The sequence below is a fragment of the Orbicella faveolata genome, unplaced genomic scaffold (assembly GCF_042242905.1).
Source record: "Orbicella faveolata isolate gen_17 unplaced genomic scaffold, um_ofav_v1 contig_35, whole genome shotgun sequence".
NCBI lineage: Eukaryota > Metazoa > Cnidaria > Anthozoa > Scleractinia > Merulinidae > Orbicella > Orbicella faveolata.
In genome coordinates, this window is record NW_028301564.1 from 21,527,779 (window position 1) to 21,555,000 (window position 27,222).

The window sequence follows — 27,222 nt, forward strand, 5'->3', positions numbered from 1 at the left end:
ACTGGAATGCTATGTGGCCCCAGTGCTTTACTTGCATTTAAGCCAGAAATAATATTCTCAACTTCAGTTGGTGATACTGGTGATAAATAAAAACTGTTGCATTGTGTATTTGTTAAATATTCCACAAAGGTTCTATTGCCAGGTTGAATACCATTGGCCAACGTTGGCCCAACTGAGGCAAAATATTTGTTGAAGGCATTAGCTATACCTTTGGCATCAGTTAAGGTGTTACCATCGACTGTTAATCTATTTGGGAAGGACAATTTACTACGCTTAGAGCTAATAAGCTGCTTAATACCCTTCCATGTGGCTTTTGCATTATTAACATGATAAGTAAAATATTCTTTATAATATAGTTTTTTACTATTAATTAAAATATGCTTTAGTTTGTTCTTGTAAATTTTATAGCGAGAGTGATTACTTTGACACTTACTTTTCAAATAATGCTTAAATAGCTTATTTTTAGTTTTAATAGATTTACGAATACCCTGAGTAATCCAAGGTTTGGACTTAAATTTTGCTTTTCGTTTAGTTAATTTTTTAAAGGAACATGTTTATCTTTTGTAGCATTCACTACAGAGTAAAAGGAATCAAACATCTGATTGATGTCATTATCCCTAAAAACATCATCCCACTGAATTGACTGGACATCTGCTAAAACAGTTATCCTGATCAAAGCAAGAATAATCACGAGCAAACCTGGTCACATCGCTTGCTGTCCAAGATAATTTGTTGATAATTAAGAAATTTGGTAAATGATCTGTAAGGTCACAAATCAAATTTCCACTAGTAGCAACAAATTCATTAGAATTAAAGAATATATTATCAATTAATGTTGCTGTGTGATCAGTGATTCTTGTAGGCTGCAGAATGTGTGGTAAAAAGCCATAAGAAATCACAGTATTAATGAATTCCTCAGTTATCTGACAGTCCTCAAAGTTCAGAAGATTTATGTTAAACATAACTTATTACTTTTTGAAAGTTTCTCAAGAGTTGAGAAGAGATATTTGTTTAAGTCCTCAGTCTTACCACTTGGGTGTCTATAGATGACAGCGCACAGAATATTTTTATATGGATCACGATTAATCTCAATCCATAGAGATTCAAACTCTTTTGTCGTTAAACAAAGATCAACTCGAATATGAAATTGAATCCCCTCTTTGACGAAGAACCCTACACCACCAGCATTAGTCACAGTTGGCTTGGAGACAAAATCATATCCTTCAATAGCAATGTTGCTAGTTAGATCACAGTTACTTTTTATCTTTGTTTCAGAAAGGCCAATAAGATCGAATGAATGCTGTAGATCTGATAGCAGCATTGTCAAACCATCATGGTTAGCAGAAAGACTTCTTATGTTGGAACGAATTGTAGAAAAGAGAGGCATAGATTTGCTCTGAGAAATATCCTCATTATTAAGAAAGTCTTCTAGAGTGTAATATTTAAAGTCTGGCTGCTGCACTATAATATTTTCCACATCATGATTATTAAGACTGGATATCTTGTCAAGTTTAGATAACAAGTCAAACCGCGGTAAGTTATCTATAAGTGTATGACATAATATATAAATAAGTAATGAACAGTAAGTTTTAACTTAGCCAGTTGGTTGTGATGAGGAGGGATGAACTCTACCATCTTGCTTCAAGACATCCAAATCCGATTTCTTGTTTATGGCAACAGCAGGGCTTTGTGAATCTCTACGAAGATAGATACGTCCATAGAATGTCCAGATGTACTTGTACTTCAGATCCTTTTTAACTTTCAAACTGTCCTTAAAAAGATCCTTGTTGATTTGAGTAAGGTTTTCTGAGATATAAATCTTGTTCTCGGAATGTAATCCAAGGTCCAGGTCATCTGTTGTCTTATCCTGTAGAAATTTTCTTGCTTTATAGAAGCGATCTCTCAGCTCTCTTCGTACAAATTTCACACGGCAACTATATTGGGCGCTCTGAAGCGCGAAGAATTCGATAAAGCTTGCGAGCCTTCCCTAACTGCATCTCTGTAGGACTGTTTTGGTAGTCGATGACTTACGGATAAATCGCTTTCCTTGATATCTACTCCTATTAATGAGCCTACTTTTATTGCAATTTCCTTCGTGTTTTCGTCTTCTGCTTCGAGTATGCCGGAAATTTCTACGCACTCCCGGCGAGAATACTGTTCTAAATTGTTCAATGAGGCTTCGCAGAATTGCAGTTTGCTGGCCAGTTTAGCATTTTCGGCTTTTAAACTCGCGTCTTGCTTGTAGAGCCTTATAGTTGTCATCAACTTTTTTGAATAGGTCGTCTAGCCTGGAGTGAATCGGCTTGCGTTTGCTATCGAGCAGTGACTCAAGGTCCTTGAGAGAAGGCTTGTCGTTTGATGGCATTTCACTTGTTACATAAACGGACAAACGGAGACACCAAAAAATAAAGAAAAACGCTGTAAAAATCTGCATTAAGCAGTGAACGGAAGACGTATCACACGCAGTAAGCAAAACACGTCCGCCATCTTTGCTGACCGCTGACCGGAAGATATAAGATATAACGTTCGCGGGCAAATTCAACCAACTTACTAGGTGAGGATTGGGCGGGTTTGAAGTGTTTACACACCTAGTTAACAATATCACATTTTGAATTTCAAGCAGATATTTTAGTGTATTTTGGCAAAAAGTCCAAAAATTTCGCGGGAAACATTTTAACATACTCTCCGAGACCATTTACACCGATATAATTTTAACTAAACTGGTTATTGATAAAATAATTACATTCCCTGATGAATAATATGTTGTCATCCCAGAACTGGCTATTTCAAAAGAGGCGCTTGTCACCATTGCACCGGTAAGGTTAATTCCATGCTAGTGAAAACTAAGAGCCAAAAAATCGTGATCTAATGTGGAAAATGGTTATTTTACATCATAACCAGTTAGTAATACCTTATTGTTTTATGAGGGAAACATTTCGTCATTAAGCATTGTAGTAGAACACAAAAGCGTATAAGTCAATTTGGTGTCTTTCTAACGTCAGAATCTGTAAACAAAGATATATGAAAGATGGGTTGGTATTTTTCATTTTATTTCAATCAATCAATCTATTGTTACTTTGAAACTGGTTATTACCACTAAACAATGGACGACAATTGCGCACAGTTTCGAAAACATTATACGTCTCAAGTCTAATCAAGAGAATTTCTGAACAGAAAAAATAATTCCCTTAGTAACACATGCATTACAAACTTGCCTAGTCGACCCCACTGGGTAGCCATTTGTTCTCTTTTGTTTAAAATCGAGGTCTTTGATCATAATTGTTTTGCACAACCTGATTAACCTTAAGCTCGAGTTTTAGAATAAAGAAACCTTTGTTAGTTGGGAAACTATTTCTGGTTGGTCTTATGCTCGTTAAAATGTTTCTTATTATGACGAATTTCCAGTTTTTCTCGCTGAGTAAATATTATAAGGTCCACCCTAGACAAATGTAGTTGGGCATGCGCTGTTTCCAAGCTTCACAGATGCAGACAGGTGCGGGCAGATGTAACACGAGCTTTAAATAATACTTTTTTGATTAACAACTTACACTTTCAAACTTATTTGTGTCGTGTTTAGGACTTCTTGAAAAAAGGCAAAGTCACAGATAACATTCAGTTTTCCACAGACAACTAGCCTGTTCGGAAGATTTCGTTTATCGCGGAAGACTGACTTCAAAGGACGACATCTAAAGAGAAGAGCTCACCTTGCTAGCAGCTAAGTTTTACAATGATATTTGCCTGTGATTCCATGCACCCACCCCAGGGACTGGAAGAAACAGTTTGTTTTTGAATTCTTTACTCCGAGAAATTTCTTATCACACGGAGCCAGTGTGGTTTCTTTCCCCGAGGGAGAGTCCCTTGTGAAAAGATAATTTGGTTTTAACAACTGCGTTGATAATGTGAATAAGCCACCTGTATTATCTTGTTATACTCCCCACCGACGCAGCACCACAGTTTCTTTAGAAACTTACCCCCTTTATTCCCTTGTGAAAAGGTCGGGGATCTCCTTCGAAAAATTTGAATTAAACCCTCAAAGAAACCAATCCGGGCGAGGCTTGAGGTTTATTTGACCCCTAAAAGATACTCGAGTGCAATCCTAAAGGATACCTTGACGAAAATAATGGTGGCGTTTTGACCTCAATTTCCTTATATATAAGTGAGACCAAATATTCGGGATTTACACCCCTGAGCGTGACGAATTGCATCCTCGACCTTTTCACATTGGGTTTCTTCTGTGGTAATTACTGACAAAACTGAGCTATTTAATCGTCTATTGCAGTTCAAACATGGCTGTTAAGTTTCATCTGTGCCTGTTGTGGATTACCTTGGTGGGGATAGGGGCGTACGTTGCATCCTCAGGTAAGCACAGCATCTACTCAGTACTCAGTAAAGAGCTACACATCTTTGTTAGGAATGCCTTTAAGGAAAAAAGGAGTCAACTACCCGGGGAATTTGATTTTATGCACATTTTCAGCTGAGCAATTAAGACGGCATTTATATTGTGAGTAAGGCAAGTATTAGTCAATGTGTTTTCCGTCTAACAAACAGAAAGTTGTTATGGATGCAAATCCCGTTAATTTTTGTTGAGCCATTCGATTTTTCATTTTTTTTTTTTCTGCAAAGGTAACAGGATGTATTGGCGATATCTTCACTTGGTATTATCTATTTCATATTAATTGACGACAAATTCACTTTCACAGATCTCGAATTGTGCGACCAACCAAACGGAACGTATGTCTATCAGGACGATCCTTGTCCAGACGATATGCCGTATGAATGTTCGCAATTATACTACTGTTCGCTAAGAACAAACAAATGCTGCTGTTATGAGCCATCTCCAACTAGAAAAATCAAAGCAGTCTGAGATATTTTAAGTAATTAGTTGTTGATTCTAATTTTTGGTTGTGGGCAACAGCTAAGTTTTCCAAATCAGTAAAACGGACGAAAAGAAAAAAATAGATAATTCAGCTGTCTTATTTTAACTAACTCATTGCGAATTTATCTAAACAAACAGTTCAATCAGTGAGCATTTTTGTTGACGTTTTCTTTCTCTATACATCCGTTATTTATTGATATCGGGGATTTTGTTTTTATTTTCCCTCAAACAAAGTCCCTCACCTTAAATTACGTCAAAGGAAATGGTAATATTGTGAGACAAGAAAATTGAGAACGTATTTCATATTATTCGTTTGGACACAAACAACACCATGTTTCTTATTAGTTTATTCTAAAGTTTGTCTTGAATACGATAACAAAGTATTTGTTTTTAATGTGAATACGCGTTCGTAATTTTAATCATTGAAGTCTATATGTCGTTATCGTTCAATCATCGAAATGGATACGTTGTCATTTTTGTCAGTTTTTAAATTGCGTTTCCTTCATAAAATTTCGATTCCTCCGTTAATGGCGCTATCTTTTCAGATCAAACTCGATGTTCTAGTGGATAAACGCTCATTGGAGGAAACCTTTCAATATGTATTAGTTTGCTTTCGTGTTTGTGAGTCCTAGAACTTATCGGTTTACTGACCTCCGTGAAGACTGCGTTTATCAAGTTGACATAAAGTAAAATTCCGGTTTGCCTCCGACATGTTTATGTCAGATACAAGTAAACTATTATATTTCAAGCCGACAACTTTTCGGAAATTGCTTGTCCGTTTTTGCTGTAAATTAAACATGTAATATATATATTTTTGTCAATTCAGCTTAATTTCAAAATGTTATGAGTCAACCTTACAGGCAAGACTGAATCCACTTAAATTTAATATTAGTTTGTGAATGGTTACCTAGACACGCTCTTTCAACTGTGATTTTAATTTGCCGAATAACAGCGTGCTCTGCTCTCTCATTTATTTTCACGGCGGCAGCAGCGTACCCTCTCCACCCATATAAAAAGGACGATGGTATTTGTCTTACCTTTTAGAGGTTTTGATACCTCTTAGGGTATTCAGGTCCAAAAGGTCCACGACAGGAGCTTTTGCAGTGCATCTTAGGGTATTGAGCTAAAACAAAATGACAGGAGATGAAGTGCTGTTTTAGAATTGGTAACTCTTAGGGGTAAAAGAAAAAAAACATTTTAAACCACGCCCACGAAAGAGGATCTTGGTACCTCTTAGGGGTTCTTTTCAAAATTTCCGACAAGCACCCCCGTCCTTATTATATGGGATCAATCCCCGGGCGTACCCATCATTAGTTACCAGATCATTCGTTTTCGTAAGGTACGAACAGTCTGGGTACGTGGCACAAGACACGCGTCTTAATAGAAGTTTCATGTACAAGCAAAGCGAAACGATAAAAATCGACGTTTCGGTGTCTTCATGACGCCATCGTCAAGGCTTTTGTGGAAAAAAATCCGTGCGTAGTAAATGAAAAATTGATTTATGTAAGTGCTTTCGTGCGACGTAATGGAGTCTGATTGCATTTTTTTCTTTTTTAGGACGCGAAGCTGCCTTAGTAGGTGTTCAGGGACCTTGTCGATTTGGTTGCAATAGTTTTAACGTTTATATCTGGATCGTGAAAGTTGGTTGTAGCCTTCTTACTCGTGTACCTGCCAATCCCCGCGAGTTTACCTAAGCCTGCGCTGCACAGGCAACACTGATAACGACATACTGAACACATTTTTCGTTTACGATGCGGCTTACAACACAGGCTGGATGGTTGTTTGTACCTTAAAGATAAGACCACTAGAACAACAGCTCTAGTTTCTTTAGGAGATAGTGACGGGGTAACAGTTGTTGATTGGACATCCTAGAGCTTGATGGTACAGAATTCATTGGATGCTTTGGCTAATTCACTGAGTCTTAAGAAGACTGTCGATCACACTCATCTGAGGGCAGCCTCTTTCCTCACTCTCCCACCCTTTCGTTGTTTCGCCCCTAGCTGGTCTTCAAGTAGAACAACCATGACAATTTTATGTTTATAACAACTGCATAACTGCAGCTTTCTTTTAAACCTGATCGTTAAGAAACCCGGTTACGAAAACAAACGTCTCTGGACTCGTCTCGTAACTCTTTTGCGTACTAGGCTGAAATTATTTCGCGGGGGAAAAATAGATTTTCCTTTCACAATTGACGTTACCGGAAATATATTTTTAGTGTATGTTTGATGAAAGGATCGACTGCAATTTGGTAAGTTTGCCTAATTTTACTTGAGGTAAAACTCCTTACACGGCAAATTGCACGTTCGATAACGCCAGAATAAACAACACTGGATTTGTTTTTCAGGGAAGCGGCAAGATTATTACATCAACATCATAGGATAAGACGGTGATGCAAAGATTTTTGTCTTAAGAAATTTCTGCACAAGACGAGGCCCGGCAACATGAGCAGTCAGAGCAAATAAATAGTCCGAATAAGCAGGGTAGAAAAATATTTCCGCCTCACTTCCAAATGGTTTTTTTGTTGCGCCTCAAGCTTGTTTCCATGAAGTCCATGAAAGAACCACCATGAAATCTTCACGTTTATAGCAAGTTTTAATTTCCAAGTTCAGAGTCTATATCTGAAGTGCAAATTAATTTAAGATAAACGGGAAGGTGGAGATAGAGAGAACGCGAATGCAGGAATCTTAGTCTAAATGGGCTGCCGCATTTCAATTGCTTTTACAATAGCAACTGAAGGTAAAACTAACAATCTCACTGCTCGTTCTAGTGTGATACATCCATATCTCTAAAGGTTCATGAGTGTGCTGAAAATAGTTTACATTACGTTGGCGAAGGCCGAATATTTAAGGAATGAATTTTAGATAAATTGTGTCCATTTTTCAGGCTCGATCGATTCAGCAGTCTCTTGAAAAAGTTTTAAAAGATGCTTAAAAATTAGCAAAAAATATAAATGACATATCGAATCTCGAGAGAGATATATTAATTTTCCTTTCTGGGTAATTCATAACAGACCACTTTGCTAATGTTTAAAGCTAATAGTGCAAACATAGAAGACAATGTACACAGTTTACGTGCACTTTCATTCCCTTTAAAATATTCGCCCTTCGCAAACGTAACGTAAAATATTTTCTGCATACTGATGAACCTTGTGAGATGTAAATGTATCGCACTACAACGCGCAGTGGAATTTCCAGCTTGGAGAGATTTCATACAGTTGCTATTGTAAAAGCAAGTCGAATGCAGTGGGATAATTCAGAGTATAGGATTTTCGCATCCCTCATCATTTTCAATCTGCGGCTTTCCGTTTATCTTTCAGCATTTTAGATAATCACTGAGCACGTAATCCTCACCCTTTTTTTTTCTTTTATGCTAAGTCCGTTCCATTCCTTATTGTTTTTGTATGCCAGAATGTTACGTGAGCCCGCACTCGTCGTTGAGTTGTGTAAAACGTGTCAGAGAACGATGTGCTTTAACTTGTGTAGCACTAATGCGTTTTTAAAAGTAACCGTTATTTCGTCTCAACGAAAACGAAGCAAAATATTTTCGACCACGCTAGCGTTTTCGTTGTGTTTTCCCCTGTCCACACTAATCCGGTTTCGAATGAAAACGAATACCTTTTGATGCGTTTTCAAGAGCCTCCAGCACCGTTTTGAAAAGCCTCCGTTTTAGCCTATCCGCAGGAGAACCGGTACGTTTTCAAAACAATGCTCCGGTAAAACAAGGGTCTGCTTTTAAAACCGTATTCGAAAGCTTCCATTTTTATCTGCGTTTTCGGTCGTTTTAGTTTGGACGATTGGCAAAAACGCATCAAAAAGTATGCGTTTTCGTTCGAAAACGGATTTGTGTGGTCTGGGCCTAAGATGTCGTTTTCGTTCGAATTTAAACCTAGTTTGATCTTTTATTGCACGAATATGTTATACATTATACGTTTAAAACCAAGTCTACATGAGCAATCAGACTCCACTCGCGTGAGAATATTTATATGAATCCAGTTATATAATTCAATTTTCCTTTTTTAATGCAAATTTAGGGATTTTCTTTTTAAAGACTCGCAGAATATTTCTACAATAACCTTGAAAATGGCGTCTTGGTGATACAGAAACGTCGGTTTTTATCGGGTTTTTTTTTCGTTTGTAAACGAACAAATACTAGTATTATTGCAAGAAGATATTGTAACTACGAAAGCGCCAGCGAATGAGATCTTTGCCGCAATACACCCCCGAATATCCCAGAATATATCAGTTTAAACGGTCCAATGCAAGTGAAAGACTGAAATCATTTTCCCTCGTCCAATGCAAGTGTAAAGAAGCGTATTTCGGTTTTTTGAGAAAACTCTTATGCAGTGTCTTATCGAGAGCTGTATGTTCGCTGGACAGCATTGCCACGACATTATGTCTCTATTTTAAAAGTTTGTTCTTAATTGTGTCTTGCTGGAAAATAATGCAACTCATGGAATAACGACAGTAGCTTTGCTTAAACAGCTTTTATTCCACTGCTTCAAGTGCATTCACCCATAAAATACTGATCATTTGGACTAATAACATTCAGTTAACATTAAGTTAATGACTACAAACAAAGCGATTGATAACTATTCTACTTTCGTTAGTTGAAACGGAGGCAGCAGTGTTGGGTGAGTGATCATCACCTCGCATCATCTACAAAATAAACAACATATTACCATTATTTACCAGAGTAAATAACTCACCTATGTGGTATTAAACTAAAATTTGGTTCGAATTAAATTAGGTTTGTGAATTACCCCCAAAAGCGTGATGGGTAGTGATAGCTATAATTTTCCGATGTTTGAAACCAACAAAATGCACACAATTACAACCCCCAAAAAATAGTGCATCTACTCAAAAAGAGTCAGGAATAACCCGACTGACTGTTAGAATTTGTCATGGTATTTCACTGAACTCAGAGCAAGATGTTGCCACGGAAATCTATTTTGGAAGACAAGCTTTTCCAAATTTGAAATTTTTGTTAACAAAATCCATCTTCCTTGTAATTCTATTTTATGTATTTAGGACTTTTTTTCTCATTGTCTGTTTGATTATGATTGGCTTGAGTTAATTTTGATGGTTTTATGGTTAAGATGGCGAATCTAAGATGGTGGCTGTTTGAATATCAAACAGAAAGGGAACATTTTAGGCGTATGATATAATTACAGTAGCATTATTTAAATGTTCTCAAAGTTACAAAGAAAGCAGATTTCGGCCTCTTCCTCTTTTCTCGATCGTATCCCGGACTCGGTAGGGCGGGTTAATGTAATAGCTTCGTTGAAATATTTGAAGTAAAGTCATAAATTAGATGCTCCTCTTGATTGAAAAGTCATGATTCTCGTCTAAAGAGCTTTGTTCTTATCAGTATGTTACTCGGTGCTTACTCGTAACAGCAGCATCTGTCTGATTCCTGCGTGCAGTCGAAATATTCTGAACAGTCAACCGGCATGTCGGCTGGACATGGGTCATTGTAATAGAAACACGCTCCATATGGTTGATCGCACAATGGGAGATCTGTGAAAGAGAATTTATCGTTAATATAAAAAAAATAATAATATCTAGTGAAGACATGGCCATTGCATCCTGTTGCATTTCCAAAAAAGTTAAAAAATCGAGTGGTTGAACAAAAATTAACGGGATTTGCACCCATAACCAATTTCTGTTTACTAGACGTAAACATATCGAATAATAATTGGGTTACTCGCAATATAGATGCCGCCTTAATTGTACTCAACTGAAACTGTGCGTAAAATCAAATGCTCCGAGAAGTTGACTATTTTTCCGTTGACGGCATTCTACACAAAGATGTGCTGCACTTTCTTTACTGAGTACTGAGTAGATGCTGTGCTTACCTGCGAATGCAACATGCGCACCCAGCCCCACCAAGATAATCAGCAACAGGCACAGATGAAACTAATCTCGTTCCCAGATCTCTCGTGGACGAAGCCGAAGGCGGGATCTGGCCAAATCCGATTTGCACCACGTGATCGCCTGTCGGGAATGTGACAGGCAAGGCAAGAGCGCATGCCCAAAATAAATTTCCAAAATGGCGGAACAGGAAGACTCAGAAGACTGACTCAGGCGCTAGACTTTATAGGTTAAGCAACGTTGCAGTATTTTTATGTTAGTTTAGGGCCAGGCAGAGAATTAGAGTTTTTTTGCGGGTTAAAGTTGGCTAGCAAATATTTTTAGCAGCATCCTTGCTCGTCGCTGTGGACGTTGCCCATGGACATGACAGACATGTCAAATATTGAATTTGACCGCGCATTGAAGTTTTTCTTAACTGAACGCGGAACGCCTGATTTAAAGTTTAAAGCTAAACAACTAGAGGCTTTGAGAGCAGTGGTGCAGCAAAAGAGAGATGTCCTAGCCGTCCTGCCAACAGGATATGGCAAGTCTTTAATATATCAACCTCTGCCGAGTATGTTTAACTTTTTGTTGTATGGTGGAAAGTAATGCTCGATTGCAATTATTGTGTCACCATCGACCGCTTTGATGATGGACCAAAATGAGAAAATTGAGAAGCAAGGACAGCAGCAATTATCCAGGCTAAATGTTCTGAAGCGGACAAAGAGACAGGGATCGAAGTCCAAGGTGATTCTGAGATAAATGTGTTGTGCAGGCGTGTTAGCATCGTGTTTGCCCATCCGGAAGTACTTATCAGTAGTAGGAAATGCAGAAAATGTTGTTATCTGATGTTTATCAAAAAACGTAGTCTGTGTTGTGGCTGACGAAGCTCACTGCATGGTGAATTCATGAGTAATTGCCATTCAGTCATTTTGTGTTATGTAGAAATTTCATAAATTATTTTGTTTATTATTTCACATTTTATTAGTTAAGTGTAGGTCCACATCAGTCTCACTGGCTGCTAATCTTTGTAACCTGCATTACTAAATAAAATGATGAGAATGAAACTTTTGTTGCACCTCGCCTCTCTCTGGTCTGAAATACTCAATATGTAAAGATTTTAAAGCAGTTGTCAATTTTATTGAATTGAATTAATAGAGAAAAAGTATAGACTGTGACTTTTTGTTTCAGTTTTAGTGTTTTGATCTTGATGTGGACAATGTGTGATTTAATACATATTGGGGCTACATGTACAGGTATATTGTCCTTAGGTGGAGTCAAACACATAACCATGATTTCTTTCTACAAGTAAGACATATCACGTTGCTGCAATACACTCTAGAAAATAATTTCAGTTTGATTGTTAAACAATCACAGGCTGTGAATTGCTTATGTAAATCTAGGAACATTTTGCCACAAAAACTACTTCCAGGAAAAAAGAAAAATCTCCTATTTCTTGTGTTTTCCAGAATATATATTACCTTTCTTCATGATCAATATATCAACAGATATTTGTTGCAGTTGTCTGTTGCAGAAACTTATAGAAAACACAGTTTTAAGCATGCAAATTATGTCAACGAGTCTTCTAATTACAACAATGAACAAATTTTTGCAGACCACCTGCCAAAAGTAATCTTGTTTCCTCATTTCATCATAATGTCAGGATGTTTTGAACATGATGTGCACCAAATAAATGATCTATTGTTAAGATGGACCTTTTATATTTACTCACATCTATTAGGACTCAAAATGTTGGTTTTTGGTATTGGCAAGAGGGACAATTAAAGACTTGAGGGGTATTTGAATTTATGAAAACTGGGAGTTGAGGTTACATGCAAAATAATCATGGAGAAAATTATAAACCAGACGAATTTCACTCATTCTCTCCTGAAGTAAATCATAATGATGCCTTCATCCTCTTCCCTGGGGGAAGTAATTGAAAGCACACCTTTGTTTCAGCCTGACCACTAGCAAGTAGTACTGTACTGATACGTTGAAAAAGATTCAGTTCCCTGTTGTACTGATTCAGTAACATAGAATAAATTGATCCAATTGGAGGAATCTGCTTTGCTCCACTCCTGTGGACATTTTGCCCCTCCCTCCTACAGCAAACGGCTGTTATTACGTCCAAAAGAGTTGGGCTACCTTCGGATTCTGAAAGTATTATCTCCCAGCTGAAGTCTCTCATAGTCCCGAAGGACTTATCTCGTAGTACAGATGGTAGATGACCCCGTGCGTATTTTTCTGCATTCTCGCATTCTTCAAGGATTTCTTCCAAGTGTAATCGCTTCAGGTAGTTCCTCACTCCTGGAATGAGCCAAACAGATGAAGCGATTACACTTGGTAGCCTCGACGAAACAGCCACATTGAGTAGTTTGACGTTGATTGTCTCAACAGGTTTGTTACTTGCCTCTTTTTTCAACTGAAAAAAATCGAAGCGAAACGTAAACACCATGCGGACCTCTTAGGAAACAGCATACTTACGAAATTCATAATTTTTCCACAGTTATCTCGGTTATAGCAAATTAAATATCGACCAATTCCAAAAATAATACTCCAGAAGCACCTCTCTTGTATTTCTCTCATACAAAAAGCAATATTCACACACCTTTATGAGGGAGACATGCAAGATGAAATTACGTGAGCTGAACATAACAAACGTCTTTGGCAATTTACGCGGAATTTACAAAGTTCCATGGACAGTTTCTGACATTTTTTACATATCTAACTGCCTAAATAATCTACTGGAAACTCTTTTAACAGGATAAGCTCAGGAAATGTATTTTTCACTTGTTTTCCGCACTGCGTTCGCCAGATATTCGTCAAATTTTCATGCCCTCGAACAAACACATGAACAGCGCGAAAGAAAGGAAATCCGTAAAACTTACCTCTGGGTTGTTCAATCCCGAATAGTAAATTACTTCCAAATCTTTCCTCCTCTCATCTTTTCTTATCTACTTTTCTCTTTCACCAATCGCGGAAGTTTCCAGGCTAAAGCTTGAGTTTGAAGAAAGCTGCAGGGTTGTTTCCACCATTGATCGCTGGGCTGATATTTCTGCTACTTGAAAACTCGAATAACTCTGATCAACGCAAAAAGCGCAGTTTGCTTCTCTCTTAACCAGCCCGACTTTGTCACTTGCAGTTGAAAGGGAACTTGACTTTCTCATCATGGAATAACGCTTTCCTGGACGAATTTTGCGTGTTAATGCGACTCTTTTTTTGCCTTTGCGCACAACAGGGCGAGGGAAAAGGGGTTGATATTGGTGAGCTCCGAGTCCGCTTGACTTTCTCTCCTCCTTTCCCAAGATTTATCTGCGTTGTGGCACATCTCGTTTGAAATGGAAGCAGCTTGTCTCGCAGGTTTAACAGTCGGTAACAGTTCCTGCACAGGTGCTTAGGAAAACAATCGTCCTCCTGTACTCTCACTTTTACAAAATTGCTTATCAAGCGCTGTAATTTTACTGTTTTTCTGTAATCCGAAAAAATCGTGAACCTCTAGGAGGTATTTGTTGTGTTGCCGCAAAGACGGCACAAGTTTTTGTCAAATGTTGCAAATTCCCCTGACTGCGCCATATTTGTAACATTGACACATTCAAGTTTGCCGCGGAAAACCGCGTAAATGTTCAAAGAAGGGATTGGGCAGGAGTCAAGTTGAGCAGCCAATCAAGAAAAACAAATTTTCTTACTTGGCCAGATCTCGCCTTCGGCTTCGTCCACAAGAGATCTGGGAACGAGATTAAGATGAAACTTAACAGCCATGTTTAATTTGAACTGCAACAGACAAGGTAATAACACAGTTTTGTTAGTTATTACCACAGAAGAAATCCCGGGAGGAGGAGGTCAATCAGGTTGAGCAAAAAAATTACGATCAAAGACCTCGATTTTAAACAAAAGAGGACAAACGGCTACCCAGTGGGGTCGACTAGGCAAGTTTGTCATGTGTTACCAAGGAAATTATTTTTTCTGTTCAGAAATTCTCTTGATTAGACTTGAGACGTAAAATGTTCTCGAAATTGCGCTCAATTGTCGTCCATTGTTTAGTGGTAATAACCAGTTTCAAAATAACAATGGATTGATTGATTGAAATAAATTGAAAAAATACCAACCCATCTTTCATATATCTTTATTTACAGATGCTGACGTTAGAAAGACATCAGATTGACAAATAAGCTTGTGTGTTCGTACAATGCTTAATCATGAAATGTTTCCCTCATAAAACAATAAGGTATTACTAACTGGTTATGATGTAAACTAATCACTTTCCACATTAGATCAAGAAGTTTTTGGTTCTTAGTTCTCACTGGCATGGAATTGACCTTTCCGGTGCAATGGTGACAGTCGTTTCTTTTCAAATAGCCAGTTCTGGGATGACAACATAATATTCATCAAGGAATGTAATTATTTTATCAACAACCAGTTTAGTTAAATTATGTCGGTGTAAATGGTCTCGAAAAGTATGTTAAAATATTTCCCGCGAAATTTTGTAGTGAAAATAGCACTCTGTTTGGACTTTTTGCCAAAATACACTAAAACATCTGCTTGAAATTCAAAATGTGATATTGTTAATTAGGTGTGTAAACACTTCAAACCCGCCCAATCCTCACCTAGTAAGTTGGCTGAATTTTCCCGCGAACGTTATATCTTAAGAGCTTCTGCCTGAGAGACCGGGGCAGACTTGGAAATGAAGATCGGCCGATTTCGCTTAAAATTGGTACACAAAGTCGTTATGTGGACTTATGTAATATGCCAAAGTTTCAGGTTCAACGAACATTTTTTAGCCGAGTTCTGGATATCAGCCCCTCAGGGGTCCCCAGAGGCTGATTTTCAGTGTGATTTTGGCCAGTTTTCAATCTCTCTTTTAGCAACGTACAATTGATTTCAGACAAGACCAAAACCATATTTTCAATGCACTATTCTTAGGCGTTTATGGGTGAAAATATTAGCTCACGGGAATTTTTCGTTAGCCCGTGACTGTTATAACAACTTGGTCCTATTTGAGGCAAATGGGAAGCAACCGGAAATGGCCTGTTTTTCAGACCGCATATTTTCCATGCCCATGTTTTATATCGTGAAGTCTTAATATCCCTGCAAAGTTCAGCCCTTAGTTTAGTAATATCAAGGGAAAAATACTGAGGTTGAGGCTTTTTTACCAAGAAAACACTTACAAGAAAATAACTAACCAGGCCATTTTCGGTTAAAGTTTCAACAAACCGTTTCTGTAAAAATCAGCAATTTAATTTCGATTAACACCTTTTTTTCTTCTAAGTCATGAATTAGAGACTCTGAAGTTGATTTTAACCGAAAAGACTTACCGTTAATCAAAAATTTTCCTGTGATTTTTTAGGACCGATCAGATTTTGGTCCGGCAACGGTTATAAATTTTGTGGAAGAAGTCTTGAAAATTACAGATAATGGAGTCACTGTGAAAAAAAAAACATATATATACCTAACAATCCATCTCTTGCCGGTTAATCAAAATGCACCACTGCATCTTTTTTGGTCCAAACTGCAATATTAAGTTTATTCAACCCGTTCGACGAAACAAGTCTGTGGCCCTGCCGAGTAATGAAGCGCTAATTAAATCAGGAAATAAGCCGCCAAGCTTTGTGATCCCATTTCGTATCATAACCCACCTACCAGGGAGTTCTCTTCTGAAGAAAACAACTTATCAATCACTCTAAATGCAATTACAACGTCTCTCGTAACACTGCTTTAAAATCGCTTTGAACCTTAAGGAAATTTCGAATATAATTATAGCTAATTGTCTAATATAAAATGCAGTCTCGCTCTTCGAGTCTATATGCAAAGTGTCTGGATAAATTCACTTACAGTGTACTATAAACGCTTACCTGGCTTCGGGTTTAGAGGCATGCCCCTTTCTTATAATCCCTTAAAAGTGAAGCAACGTTAAAAATCTTAGCCTCAGCGATAAATTGATCGTGGGTGCGTTGTTGCGAGTAATGAAAATTCAGGTTGATTCATACCGTACATGGCGACGCTACGACACGCCAACGTATTTGTGGTTTGCTGGCTATGATTGACTTGGAATTCAGTTTATTCTCGTCTAGATTCGTCTCCTTGTTACTGCAGAGAATTATTAGGTATAGAACTTGCTTGAGAACCTAAAGAACGAATGGATATGCTACTGAATATTTATTTATACCCAGTCCCCCAGTGCAAACGGCCTAGGTATTATAAATTGAGGACGTCCAAGACGGTCCGTTTTCCCCCCCAAGTCGCTGAATGTCTGACCAAATTACCAGAAAATTACTCATTGGCACACTTTCCCTTTCTCTATCGGGATTTTAATTTCCTTTTGTTGCTTTCTCAGTTAGTACAGATCCAGACTAAATCGGTGTACTTTGTATATCCAAAGATAAGACAGTGTAGGAGTGGATTTCCCTTCAAAAACTACTGCTCATGGTACCCCTAGCTGTAGAATTGCTGGCCCTTAACTCCGATTTCCATAGTAAGAAGCGATAATCCCCAGGATGACCAGTATGCTTGCTGAGGTGGTAAGGTAAGTCGTCACAAGATCCAGTGCCTCATACCTACTGGAGCTTAAATTGGTTATTGCTCTTCTTCCCTGAACAGGATGATAATCACCGGCTCCCATTTATACATCTGGGTGGAGAGAGGCATTGTGAACGAAAATTGCCTTTCCTAAGACGACATAGCAGCGCCCTAGTAACCAGGAGCGCTCGAACCGGAGTCCAGCCCGCTAACCATTAGGCCGCGACAGTGCTATGTGCTGCGTTACTACGTTACAGGTTTACTTCGGTCTGTCGTAAATTGATGAAATGCAACCGCGAAAGGAATATATGGCCAGCACGTGGACATCTTACCGGCTGGATTGTTTATTTGCAAGAAAAGAAGCTATCTGCGATCAGTTAATTGAACTTATTAAATCTATTCAGTCTGTAAGTGAATTTGTTTCATTTGAGTGTGCTTCAAAGGCAGAGGAGCAAAAGTCTGGCTATTGCAATTTAGTCTCCTGGAAAACTACATGTAGAAACATGAGTATACGGTGTCCCTTTTGGAAAGAAGATGACATATGCGGGGCATGAGATAACAAGCCATCAGAGCCTGCTGCGACTCTCCCATTAGCGACGTTAGATCGAGATGTTACCCACCTGATGGTCAAATTAAAGTGGGCGTAATAAACTGGCCGCGTCCCACAGAGTTGACAATTTCTCTGAATGGAAGTTAAAGTATGAATCAAAGAAGATTGTGATTTGCCCACGTCACTGCCGAAAATTCACCTGTTTGCGTGACCAAAGTGAGGCATGTCAACACCCTTTCAATAAAGGAGAAAAAAGAAACTGAAGAAACCGAAGAAGATTACCGCTGACGTTTCAGATAGAATATTTTAGGAGTTCGGCATTGTGATACCTAGGGTATTAGAATGCCGAACAGAATTTGGAAATTGCATCCCTTAAGTATCCTAGGGTAGAGTGACTGCATGCATGTTCATCAGACAGAAATTCATTTTTAACAGAGAAACAACAACAACATGATATTAAGTGTAGATTCTGGATCGTGGGTTCAAATCCCATCCAGAACTCGGATTTTTTCCGAGTATACGTTTCTCCCAGAATTTACACTTAAATATTTTTTTACACGCGTTAATGTCTTAAATTCGTTCCACTTGTTCAAGGATTGTTCTTCCGTCATCATCTGCATACATATTTGAACAAAATATCTCTAACTTAAATTGTCTACCCACCCACAATTCAATTGTCAACATTTTCCACGCCATATTGGATGTTGTTTCACTTGAAAAGTCGAAAGGGCTTGGAGATGAATTAAGTAGTTTCACCTGCCCAATATTAAATCACAGCGGAGACGCTTTGCGTGTCATGCTCAAACAATGTAATCTCCAGGCGAAAATAGGAAGTAATTTGGCCCCCTATTGTATCACGAGGCTTACTTACTTACTTACAATCTCTATCATAACGATGGTATTCGTATTTAGAATCGATACCAAAGAGAAGCAAAGAACGAAGCTTGAAGAAAGCACCTCTGGGTGTGTCGTAGTTAAGTCGAAAGTTTCAGTACCACTAGTCACACAAGGTATTTGTGATCTCCTGGCCGGGAGAAGGAGAAAAAAACTCAAGGCTTAAAATTCTAATAATGGTGAATAGTCAGCTATGAAGGCACTTGACGTTAAAATGTCATAAATTCCAAAACATCCATCATATTGAATCCACCAGTCTGGATTTCATGACTATTCCATGAAGTCAAAATATCGTTTTTGCCAATTATAGCAAAATTAAAAGAGAAGAGAAAGGGTACTAAAGGAATGAAAAGGTGCAAAAAAACTATGTTTGTCCCAAGAAACTTGAAAACGTCAATAAAAACAGACTGAGATGAGAAAACTTAAGCTTAGAGTAATTATGCCTGACAAAACAAGGTTGCCATGGAAGAAAGACAGAGCCCCATAAATAAGGCTCTTTTGGACTCAGCTTTTCCACCTAACTTATACACTCAGTAAACAACTTGTTTCATTGTATTTTGATTACTTTTCTTGTTATCAACGTTTAAAGTCCCCCCTTCATCACCTTCCAGTCCCCAGGGTACAGGGTACAAATGCTGCATAAAATTTAGTTTCAAATCTGTCAGTAAGAAAATTGATTTCTAGCCTATGGTTTGTAAATATATATTTCCTTTCAATAATTCACTTCGAGATCATTAATTGTATGTTAATTTTGCGGCTAATGTCTAATAATCTCTCCTAAAAAGGAATTACGACTTTGGCAGGAAGTGCGTAGTAGCTAATTTCTCTTGAAGTGTTTCGTAGTAAAAAAAGCCTCAACCTTAGTATTTTTTTCTTGATATTACTAAACTAAGGGCTGAACTTTGCAGGGATACTGAGACTTTACGATATAAAACATGGGCATGGAAAATATGTGGTCTGAAAAACAGGCCATTTCCGGTTGCTTCCCATATGCTTCAAATGGGACCAAGTTGTGATAACAGCCACAAGCTAACGAAAAACTCCCGTGAGCTAATGTTTCTACCCATAGAAGCCTAAAAATAGGGCATTACAAATATGGTTTTGTTTTTGTCCGAAATTAATTGTACGTTGCTAAAAGAGAGATTGAAAATTGACCAAATTTGCACTGAAAATCAGCCAGGGGACCCCTGAGGGGCTGATATCCAGAACTCGGCTAAAAAAGGTCGTTGAACTTGAAACTTTGGCATATTACATAAGTCCACGTAACAACTTTGTGTACCAATTTTCAGCGAAATCGGCCGATCTTCATTTCCAAGTCTGCCCCGGTCTCTCAGGCAGAAGCTCTTAAGCATTACGCTACATGGTAAAACGAAATGTATCCTCAGGGAGTTTTATACCATATCTATATACATTTTTTTCCAGGACTATCATAATTGTTGAATAGCAAGCCAGATGCATACAATCTTTACTTCGATTTACATTTTGAGCTCACATACATGCACTCTCGTTGTTCAAAAAAACCCTCAAATAGCTGGAAATTACAGCTTAAATTAGCAAGAAATCATTATTACTAATTTCGATTCCTTTTGTTTATGCATCCAAGACATTGTAACGACAAGTAAGGTGTCACACTGGCAAGAGCACTGATCGTACATTTAATTAGTTTTGTTGAGAGCAATGTTACGCCCATCATGTTAGGGCCAAAGGGATCACGTTTCCTGAGGTCCGTAACCCTTCGCAATTTTGTTGGGTTTCAAATTTTGTTTTTTAACTATAGTGTGTATTCTTCCACGTCATTGGTCCATTTCAGAAAAAGGTGGCCTTCCTTCGTTCTCAATTAGCCTTGTGATTGGTTAACTTTGTTCTAACGAGCCTTTTCAGATGGTCGCACTGATCAGGCTGAATAAAATGTGATGAAATGAATGAAATGTAACGGCAACCAAAACGCCACCAAACAAAAGACAATGAACACAACAAAGACTACGCACCTTCGTTTTAAATCTTTGTGCACTTCGTAGGCGTCTTCTGCAAAACGACAACGTGAAATGACCAAGTTCTGTACATTTTGCAGAACGTAGGCCACGACAGAAAATTTTTAGTTTATTTTTTTGGAATTGATCGCTGGCATTACATATTTAGTTTTAGCCCATTCGTAGACGGTTTGGCGTACTGACCAGGTTAAGATAGTTGTATAATTAAGAAATTCGAACATAAAATATAAATTCATTTTTTGCTAGGCGTCGTTCCCGCCGTCGCAGACGTGACTGCTTAATGTCCCTAATTAATTTTAACAGACCGTAGTCCACCCGTACTACTTGGCGACTCGTGTGTTCCGGAAGAACGGTTCATGTTTTTCAAAGCCAAGGTGAACACTTTAAAAATATTCACATTGAGAACTCCGGTCCTGTCGTCTGACTTTTCAATTTACTTCGCGTAACGCCTTCCAGAACGACAAATCAATGTAAACAAACTATTTGCAGAATTCTTAAAAGTAATTTAGGGTAGGCTTCGATCATTGTAAACTTGGCGTTTTTACACCACGGGAGAAAAAAAAGACAGACCAGCGAAATGACGATATATTTCGTTTTATCATGTAGCGTGATGTTTAAGATAGAACGTTCGCGGGAAAATTCAGTCAACTTTCTGAGTGAGGATTGGGCGGGTTTGAAGTGTTTACACACCTAAATAACAATATCACATTTTAAATATTCTACCATGCAGTCTAAGAATCTATTTTAAACAGATATTTTAGTTAATTTTGACGGAAAGTCGAAACAGAGGGATATTATTTACAAAAAATTCGGCGGAAAATATTTCTTACGTACTTTCCAAGACCATTTACACCGATATAATTTTAACTAAACTGGTTATTGATGAAATAATTACATTCCTTGATGATTCCCTAAATTGGCTATTTAAAAAGAAACGATTGTCACCATTGCACCAGGAAGGTGAAAACTAAGAACCAAAAAATCTTGATCTAATGTGGAAAGTGGCTATTTTACATCATAACCAGTTGGTAACACCCTATTGTTTTATGAGAGAAACATTTCATGATTAAGCATTGTACGAACACACAAGCTTATATGTCAATCTGATGTCTTTCTAACGTCAGAGTCTGTAAATAAAGATATATGAATGATGGTTTGGTATTTTTCAATTTATTTCAATCAATCAATCCATTGTTACTTTGAAACTGGTTACTACCACTTAACAATGGATGACAATTGAGCGCAATTTCGAGAACATTTTACGTCTCAAGTCTAATCAAGAGAATTTCTAAACTGAAAAAATAATTCCCTTGGTAACACATGACAAACTTGTCTAGTGGACCCCACTGAGTAGCCATTTGTTCTCTTTTGTTTAAAATCGAGGTCTTTGATCGTAATTTTTTTGTTCAACATTGACGTTAAACTTGACTTTAAGAATAAAAAACGTTTGTTAGTCGCGACAATATTTCTGGTTGGTCTTACGCTTTTTAAATTTTATCTTATTATGACGAATTTCCAGTTTCTCTCGCTCGAAAAAAATTTTTCCTTAAGTAAATATTGTAAGGCCCACCCTAGACAAATGTAGTTGGGCATACGCTGTTTCCAAGCTTTACAGTGATACAGACAGGTGCGGGCAGATGTAACAGGAGCTTTAAATAATACTTTTTTTAATTAACAGCTCTCAGTTTCAAACTTATTTGTGTCATGTTCAGGACTTCTTGAAAAAAGGCAAAGTCACAGATGACATTCAGTTTTCCACAGACAGCTAGCCTGTTCGGAAGATTTCGTTTATCGCGGAAGGCTGACTTCAAAGGACGACATCTAAAGAGAAGAGCTCATCTTGCTAGCAGCTAAGTTTTACAATGATCATTGCCTGTAATTCCATGCACCCACCCCAGGCACTGGAGGAAACAGTTTGTTTTTGAATTCTTTACTCCACGAAATTTCTGATCACACGGAGCCAGTGTTGTTTCTTTCCCCGAAGAGGACTCCCTTGTGAAAAGGTCGAGGATCTTCGGAAAATTTGTTTTAAACCCTCAAAGAAACCAAAGTGAGACCAGATGTCCGTGATTTACACCCCTGAGCGTGACGAAGAGCATCCTCGACCTTTTCATATGCATGGGTGTCTCCCCCCGGGATTTCTTCTGTGGTAATTACTAACGAAACTGTGTTATTACCTTGTCTGTTGTAGTTCAAACATGGCTCGTTAAGTTTCATCTGTGCCTTTTGTTGATTACCTCGGCGGGGATAGGGGCGTAGGTTGCATTCTCAGGTAAGCACAGCATCTACTCAGTACTCAGTAAAGAGCTACACATCTTTGTTAGGAACGCCGTTAAGGAAAAAGGTGTCAACTACCCGGGGAATTTGATTTTATGCACAGTTTCAGCTGAGCAATTAAGACGGCATTTATGTTGTGAGTAAGGCAAGTATTAGTCAGTGTGTTTTCCGTGTAACAAACAGGAAGTTGTTATGGGTGCAAATCCCGTTCATTTTTGTTGAACCATTCGATTTTTAATTTTTTTTTTTCTGCAAAGGTAACAGGATGTATTAGCGATATCTTCACTTGATATTATCTAGTATTTCATATTAATTGACGACAAATTCACTTTCACAGATCTCGAATTGTGCGACCAACCAAACGGGACGTGTGTCTATCAGGACGAGCCTTGTCCAGACGATATGCCGTATGAATGTTCACAATTGTACTACTGTTCACTAGGAACAAACAAATGCTGCTATTATGAGCCATCTCCAACTAGTAAGCACCGTGTAACATACTGATAAGAACGAAGCTCTTTAGACGAGAATCATGACTTTTCAGTGAAGAGGAACAACTAATTTATGCCTTTACTTCAAAACTTTCAGCTGAGCTTTTACATTAACCCTACCGAGTATCTTCATTTGGTATTATCTATTTCATATTAATTGACGACAAATTCTCTTTCACAGATCTCCCATTGTGCGACCAACCATATGGTGGGTGTTTCTATTATGACGACCCATGTCCAGACGAAATGCCGAATGACTGTTCATCATATTTCGAATAATGTCGGCTGGATACAAACAGATGCTGCTGTTATGACTGAGTAAGCACTGTGTTGCATACTGATAAGAACAAAGCTCTTTAGACGAGAATCATGACTTTTCAGTCAAGAGAGGCAACTAATTTATGCCTTTACTACGCAACAATGGAGGACGGGGGGGCAGGGGGAGGAAATCCACTTCCTTTGTGACTTCGTGAACATTTAAACAATTCTACTAAACCTTAGAGGGTAGGTCATACTCCTAAAATGTTCCCTTTCCGTTTGGTATCTAAACAGCTGCCATCTTGAGTTTGGAATTTTAATCAAAAAATTTCTTAATAATTTTTTCAAAACGCCAAAAAATCACCAAAAATGACTCAAGCGAATCAAAATTAATCAAACCACGAGAAAAAGTCTCAAATGTACATAAAATGTAATTACATGGAAGTAAAATTCAAATTTGGAAATTTCAAATTGGAAAAACCTGCATGTACAAATATAGTTGCCATGGAAAGATCTCGTTCATTGAAATGCCATGACAAATTCTTGCAGTCAGTTGGTCTGTTCCTGACTGTTTTTGCTTGTATGGTTAGTATGATCACATTGCTAAAACATATGCAATGATGAGTTTTTTGGATGTACTTTCATGCATTGTGTCGGTTCAGTACTCCATTACCTGTTCCTTACAGATATAGAAAAATAGCGCTTTTAAGTGGAAATTCACAAACTGTATTAAATATGACCCAAATGTTTGTTTAACTCCACATAGCTAAGTGATTTACTCCAGTAATTAATGGTAATGTGTTGTTTATTTTGTAGCTGTCCATAATGCGAAGCGATAAGTCACCCAATACTGCTGCCTCCGAATCAAGAGACGAGAATAAAATTGTTATCGATCAACTTATTTCGTCAAGTAGTCGTTAAGTTAATGTTATTAGCCTAAATGATCAGTACCTTATGGGTAAATGCAATCGGAGCAGTGGAATAAAAGCTGTTTAAGCAGGGGTGCTCAGGGGTGCTCGTCGGAAACTTGAATAGAACCCCTAAGAGGTACCAAGACCCTGTTTTGTGAGCGTGGCTTGAAATCTTTTTCACCCCTAAACAACTCTAAAACACCACGTTAACTTGCACTGACTTTTTTTAGTTCAATACTCTTAAAAGCACTGCGAAAGCTCCTTCTGTGGGACCTTTTGAGGCTGAACTCCCTAACAGGTACCAAACCCGGTGTTTTAACCACTACAAGGTAAGACGAGAACCCCGATCTTTGTTATATGCTAGGCTTTCTCCGGGCATACCGTCGTGGCAATGCTGTCCAGCGAACATACACCTCTTGATAGGACACTGCATAAGAGTTTTCGCAAAGAACCGAAATAGACTAACTTACACTCACATTGGACGAGGAAAAAATGATTTTAACCTTTCACTTGCATCGAACCATTTAAGTTGATTTATTACTGGAAAGATCTCACTCACTTTCGTAGTGACAATATCGTCTTGCAGTAATATTATTTCAGGAACACATTATCCACAAACAGGTTTTAACCTCCTTCAGTTTATCCTCTTTCCCTTTTCCCCATAAGAGAACGTGTAAACTTTATAACATTTATAGTGGTTTTTTTTTCTAAACTTGAACGGTTCTTGTTTAGCTTGTAGGAGAACGTGTTTTGCAAGAAAACACAAGAATGAGGAAAAAATTAAGAGTTTTGGATAAAGTAAAATAGCAACTCCTCTTTTTAAAGAGGAGTTGCTATTTTACGCTTTACTATCCACATATTTTGATTATGGAACAGCCAGACGCCACTTAGTTTCATACTTGCCAGCTGATTCCCATGTAAAAAGCCCCTTCCGACAGATACATTACCCATCCTCTACTCCCCAGAAAATCCCCCGTCAAAAGTTCCAGCCAAGTGATACATCACCAGAATTAGCACACACTAAACACAAAAGTATTAAAAACTATGTTCTATCTCAGCAATATCACAGGTAAGTTTCCACAATTTTTCCAGCTCTTTCCTTTAGTAATCCGTCCTTCCACTCCCATGTTTTCTTATGTTCACTCAAACGAGATGGAAGCTAACTCGATAACCTCGCTGTTTCATTAGCCTCCATGCACAAACTATATATATGTATCTTTTTTGCTCTTTTATGCTAATATTTCAATGCTAATATTTCAAAATGTTAAGTGCAAAATAAAGTGAAGATGAAGATGTGATTCCATGGACATATCTACACTTCCAGTAGCGACCTCGGCTACAAGTTGCTCGGCAACTTTTTGGCAACTTCAACAGTTTGATTTCTTACTCAAAACGTACCTTTTTAAATTAGCTTTTAAGAATTTGATATAATTTTCGAAATTCATGATGCAATACGCCTTTGATCATTGCATGCTAAAAGACACAATATAAGTAATTTTTACTATTTATTTTATTAATTTTTGCTCTTTTGAGCAACTTTTGGTTCTGGGGGCAACTTGATTAAATTTCAACCAAATTATGGGAGTTGCAGTGTCCTATGTTACTGCTAAATGTATCCTCATAAGAAAATTTCAGATCTTTAATGTCAAAGATAATATTTACAATGTTCTGATAGTTCAGAGAAAGAAATTTCCAACTCTTCCTCGAATGAAAACGATCCTCTCAGAGAAGCCAAACAGCTTGGAGCAAATTTCAGTAAGCCTGAAAACGCTACAATAACCAGAAAATTCAACACTCAAAACGAAAATTCCAGAGGAATAGAGCAGTAAGAAACGTTGTGCGCTGTACTTAACGAGCAACTTTTGAACAACTTTCTTAAAGTCCAGCAGCTTCAGGCAACTTTTAAAACATTTTGGGGTAACTTGTGGCTGAGGCTATCCAGTAAACAGAGGGGTGGGTGTTGGAGCTGTGGTAGGTTTGGCTGTTTGGCAGGGTGCGTTTGTTTTAGTGGCTGGCCGCTGAGTAAGAGGATTTGTTGGCTTGTCTGTGTGTTTATCTGTGGGCGTGTCTGTGGGCTTGGTTGTCGCGGGAGGGGCCTGGGTTGTAGGAAGAACTCCGTCACTGTTCAGAGCTTTATCCACGGCATTTAAGAGAGAATACTTGCCTTGTCCACAAACGTTCTGGAAATCATCCAAATCTACGGGGGTGTGCGGCCCGCTTCCCAAAACCCTTACCCTGTTTATGACCAAAATCTGCGATTTTCTCTACCCTATTTATGACCTGACCAAAAATTCGAAACCCCATTTTTGACAGACCTGCCTTACAATTAGTTCCCTAGTTCAGGCCACCGTTAAATCGCCGTAAAGATAATTTTTGAAGGGCTTTTGTTGATGGTCTGCTCAATTATGATGAAAATGTAGCTGCTTCGTAGAAACATACCCATGTCAAGACTAGAGTGCAAAAACCATATCCTATTTATAACCAAAATGGCTAAAATTCGATACCCCATTTATGACCAAAACGGTTGAAAAATCCTACTCTTTAGGGCCGCACATACATGTACAACTATCATTAACTATCATGGACTGTTATGCGCCGTTTGATTCGGGCAC

At 38.1% G+C, this 27,222-nt stretch overlaps 1 protein-coding gene across 1 annotated transcript; it reads left to right on the forward strand.

Moving 5' to 3' along the window:
• Positions 1-23,134: 23,134 nt before the first annotated feature.
• LOC149103743 (small cysteine-rich protein 5-like) lies at positions 23,135-24,600 on the forward strand. Its single transcript, XM_089272973.1, has 3 exons — positions 23,135-23,431; positions 23,623-23,759; positions 24,516-24,600. Exons 1-2 carry the CDS (start codon positions 23,353-23,355, stop codon positions 23,718-23,720), a joined length of 177 nt encoding a protein of 58 aa, XP_089129099.1. The 5' UTR covers positions 23,135-23,352; the 3' UTR covers positions 23,721-23,759; positions 24,516-24,600.
• The last annotated feature ends 2,622 nt before the right edge of the window (positions 24,601-27,222 follow it).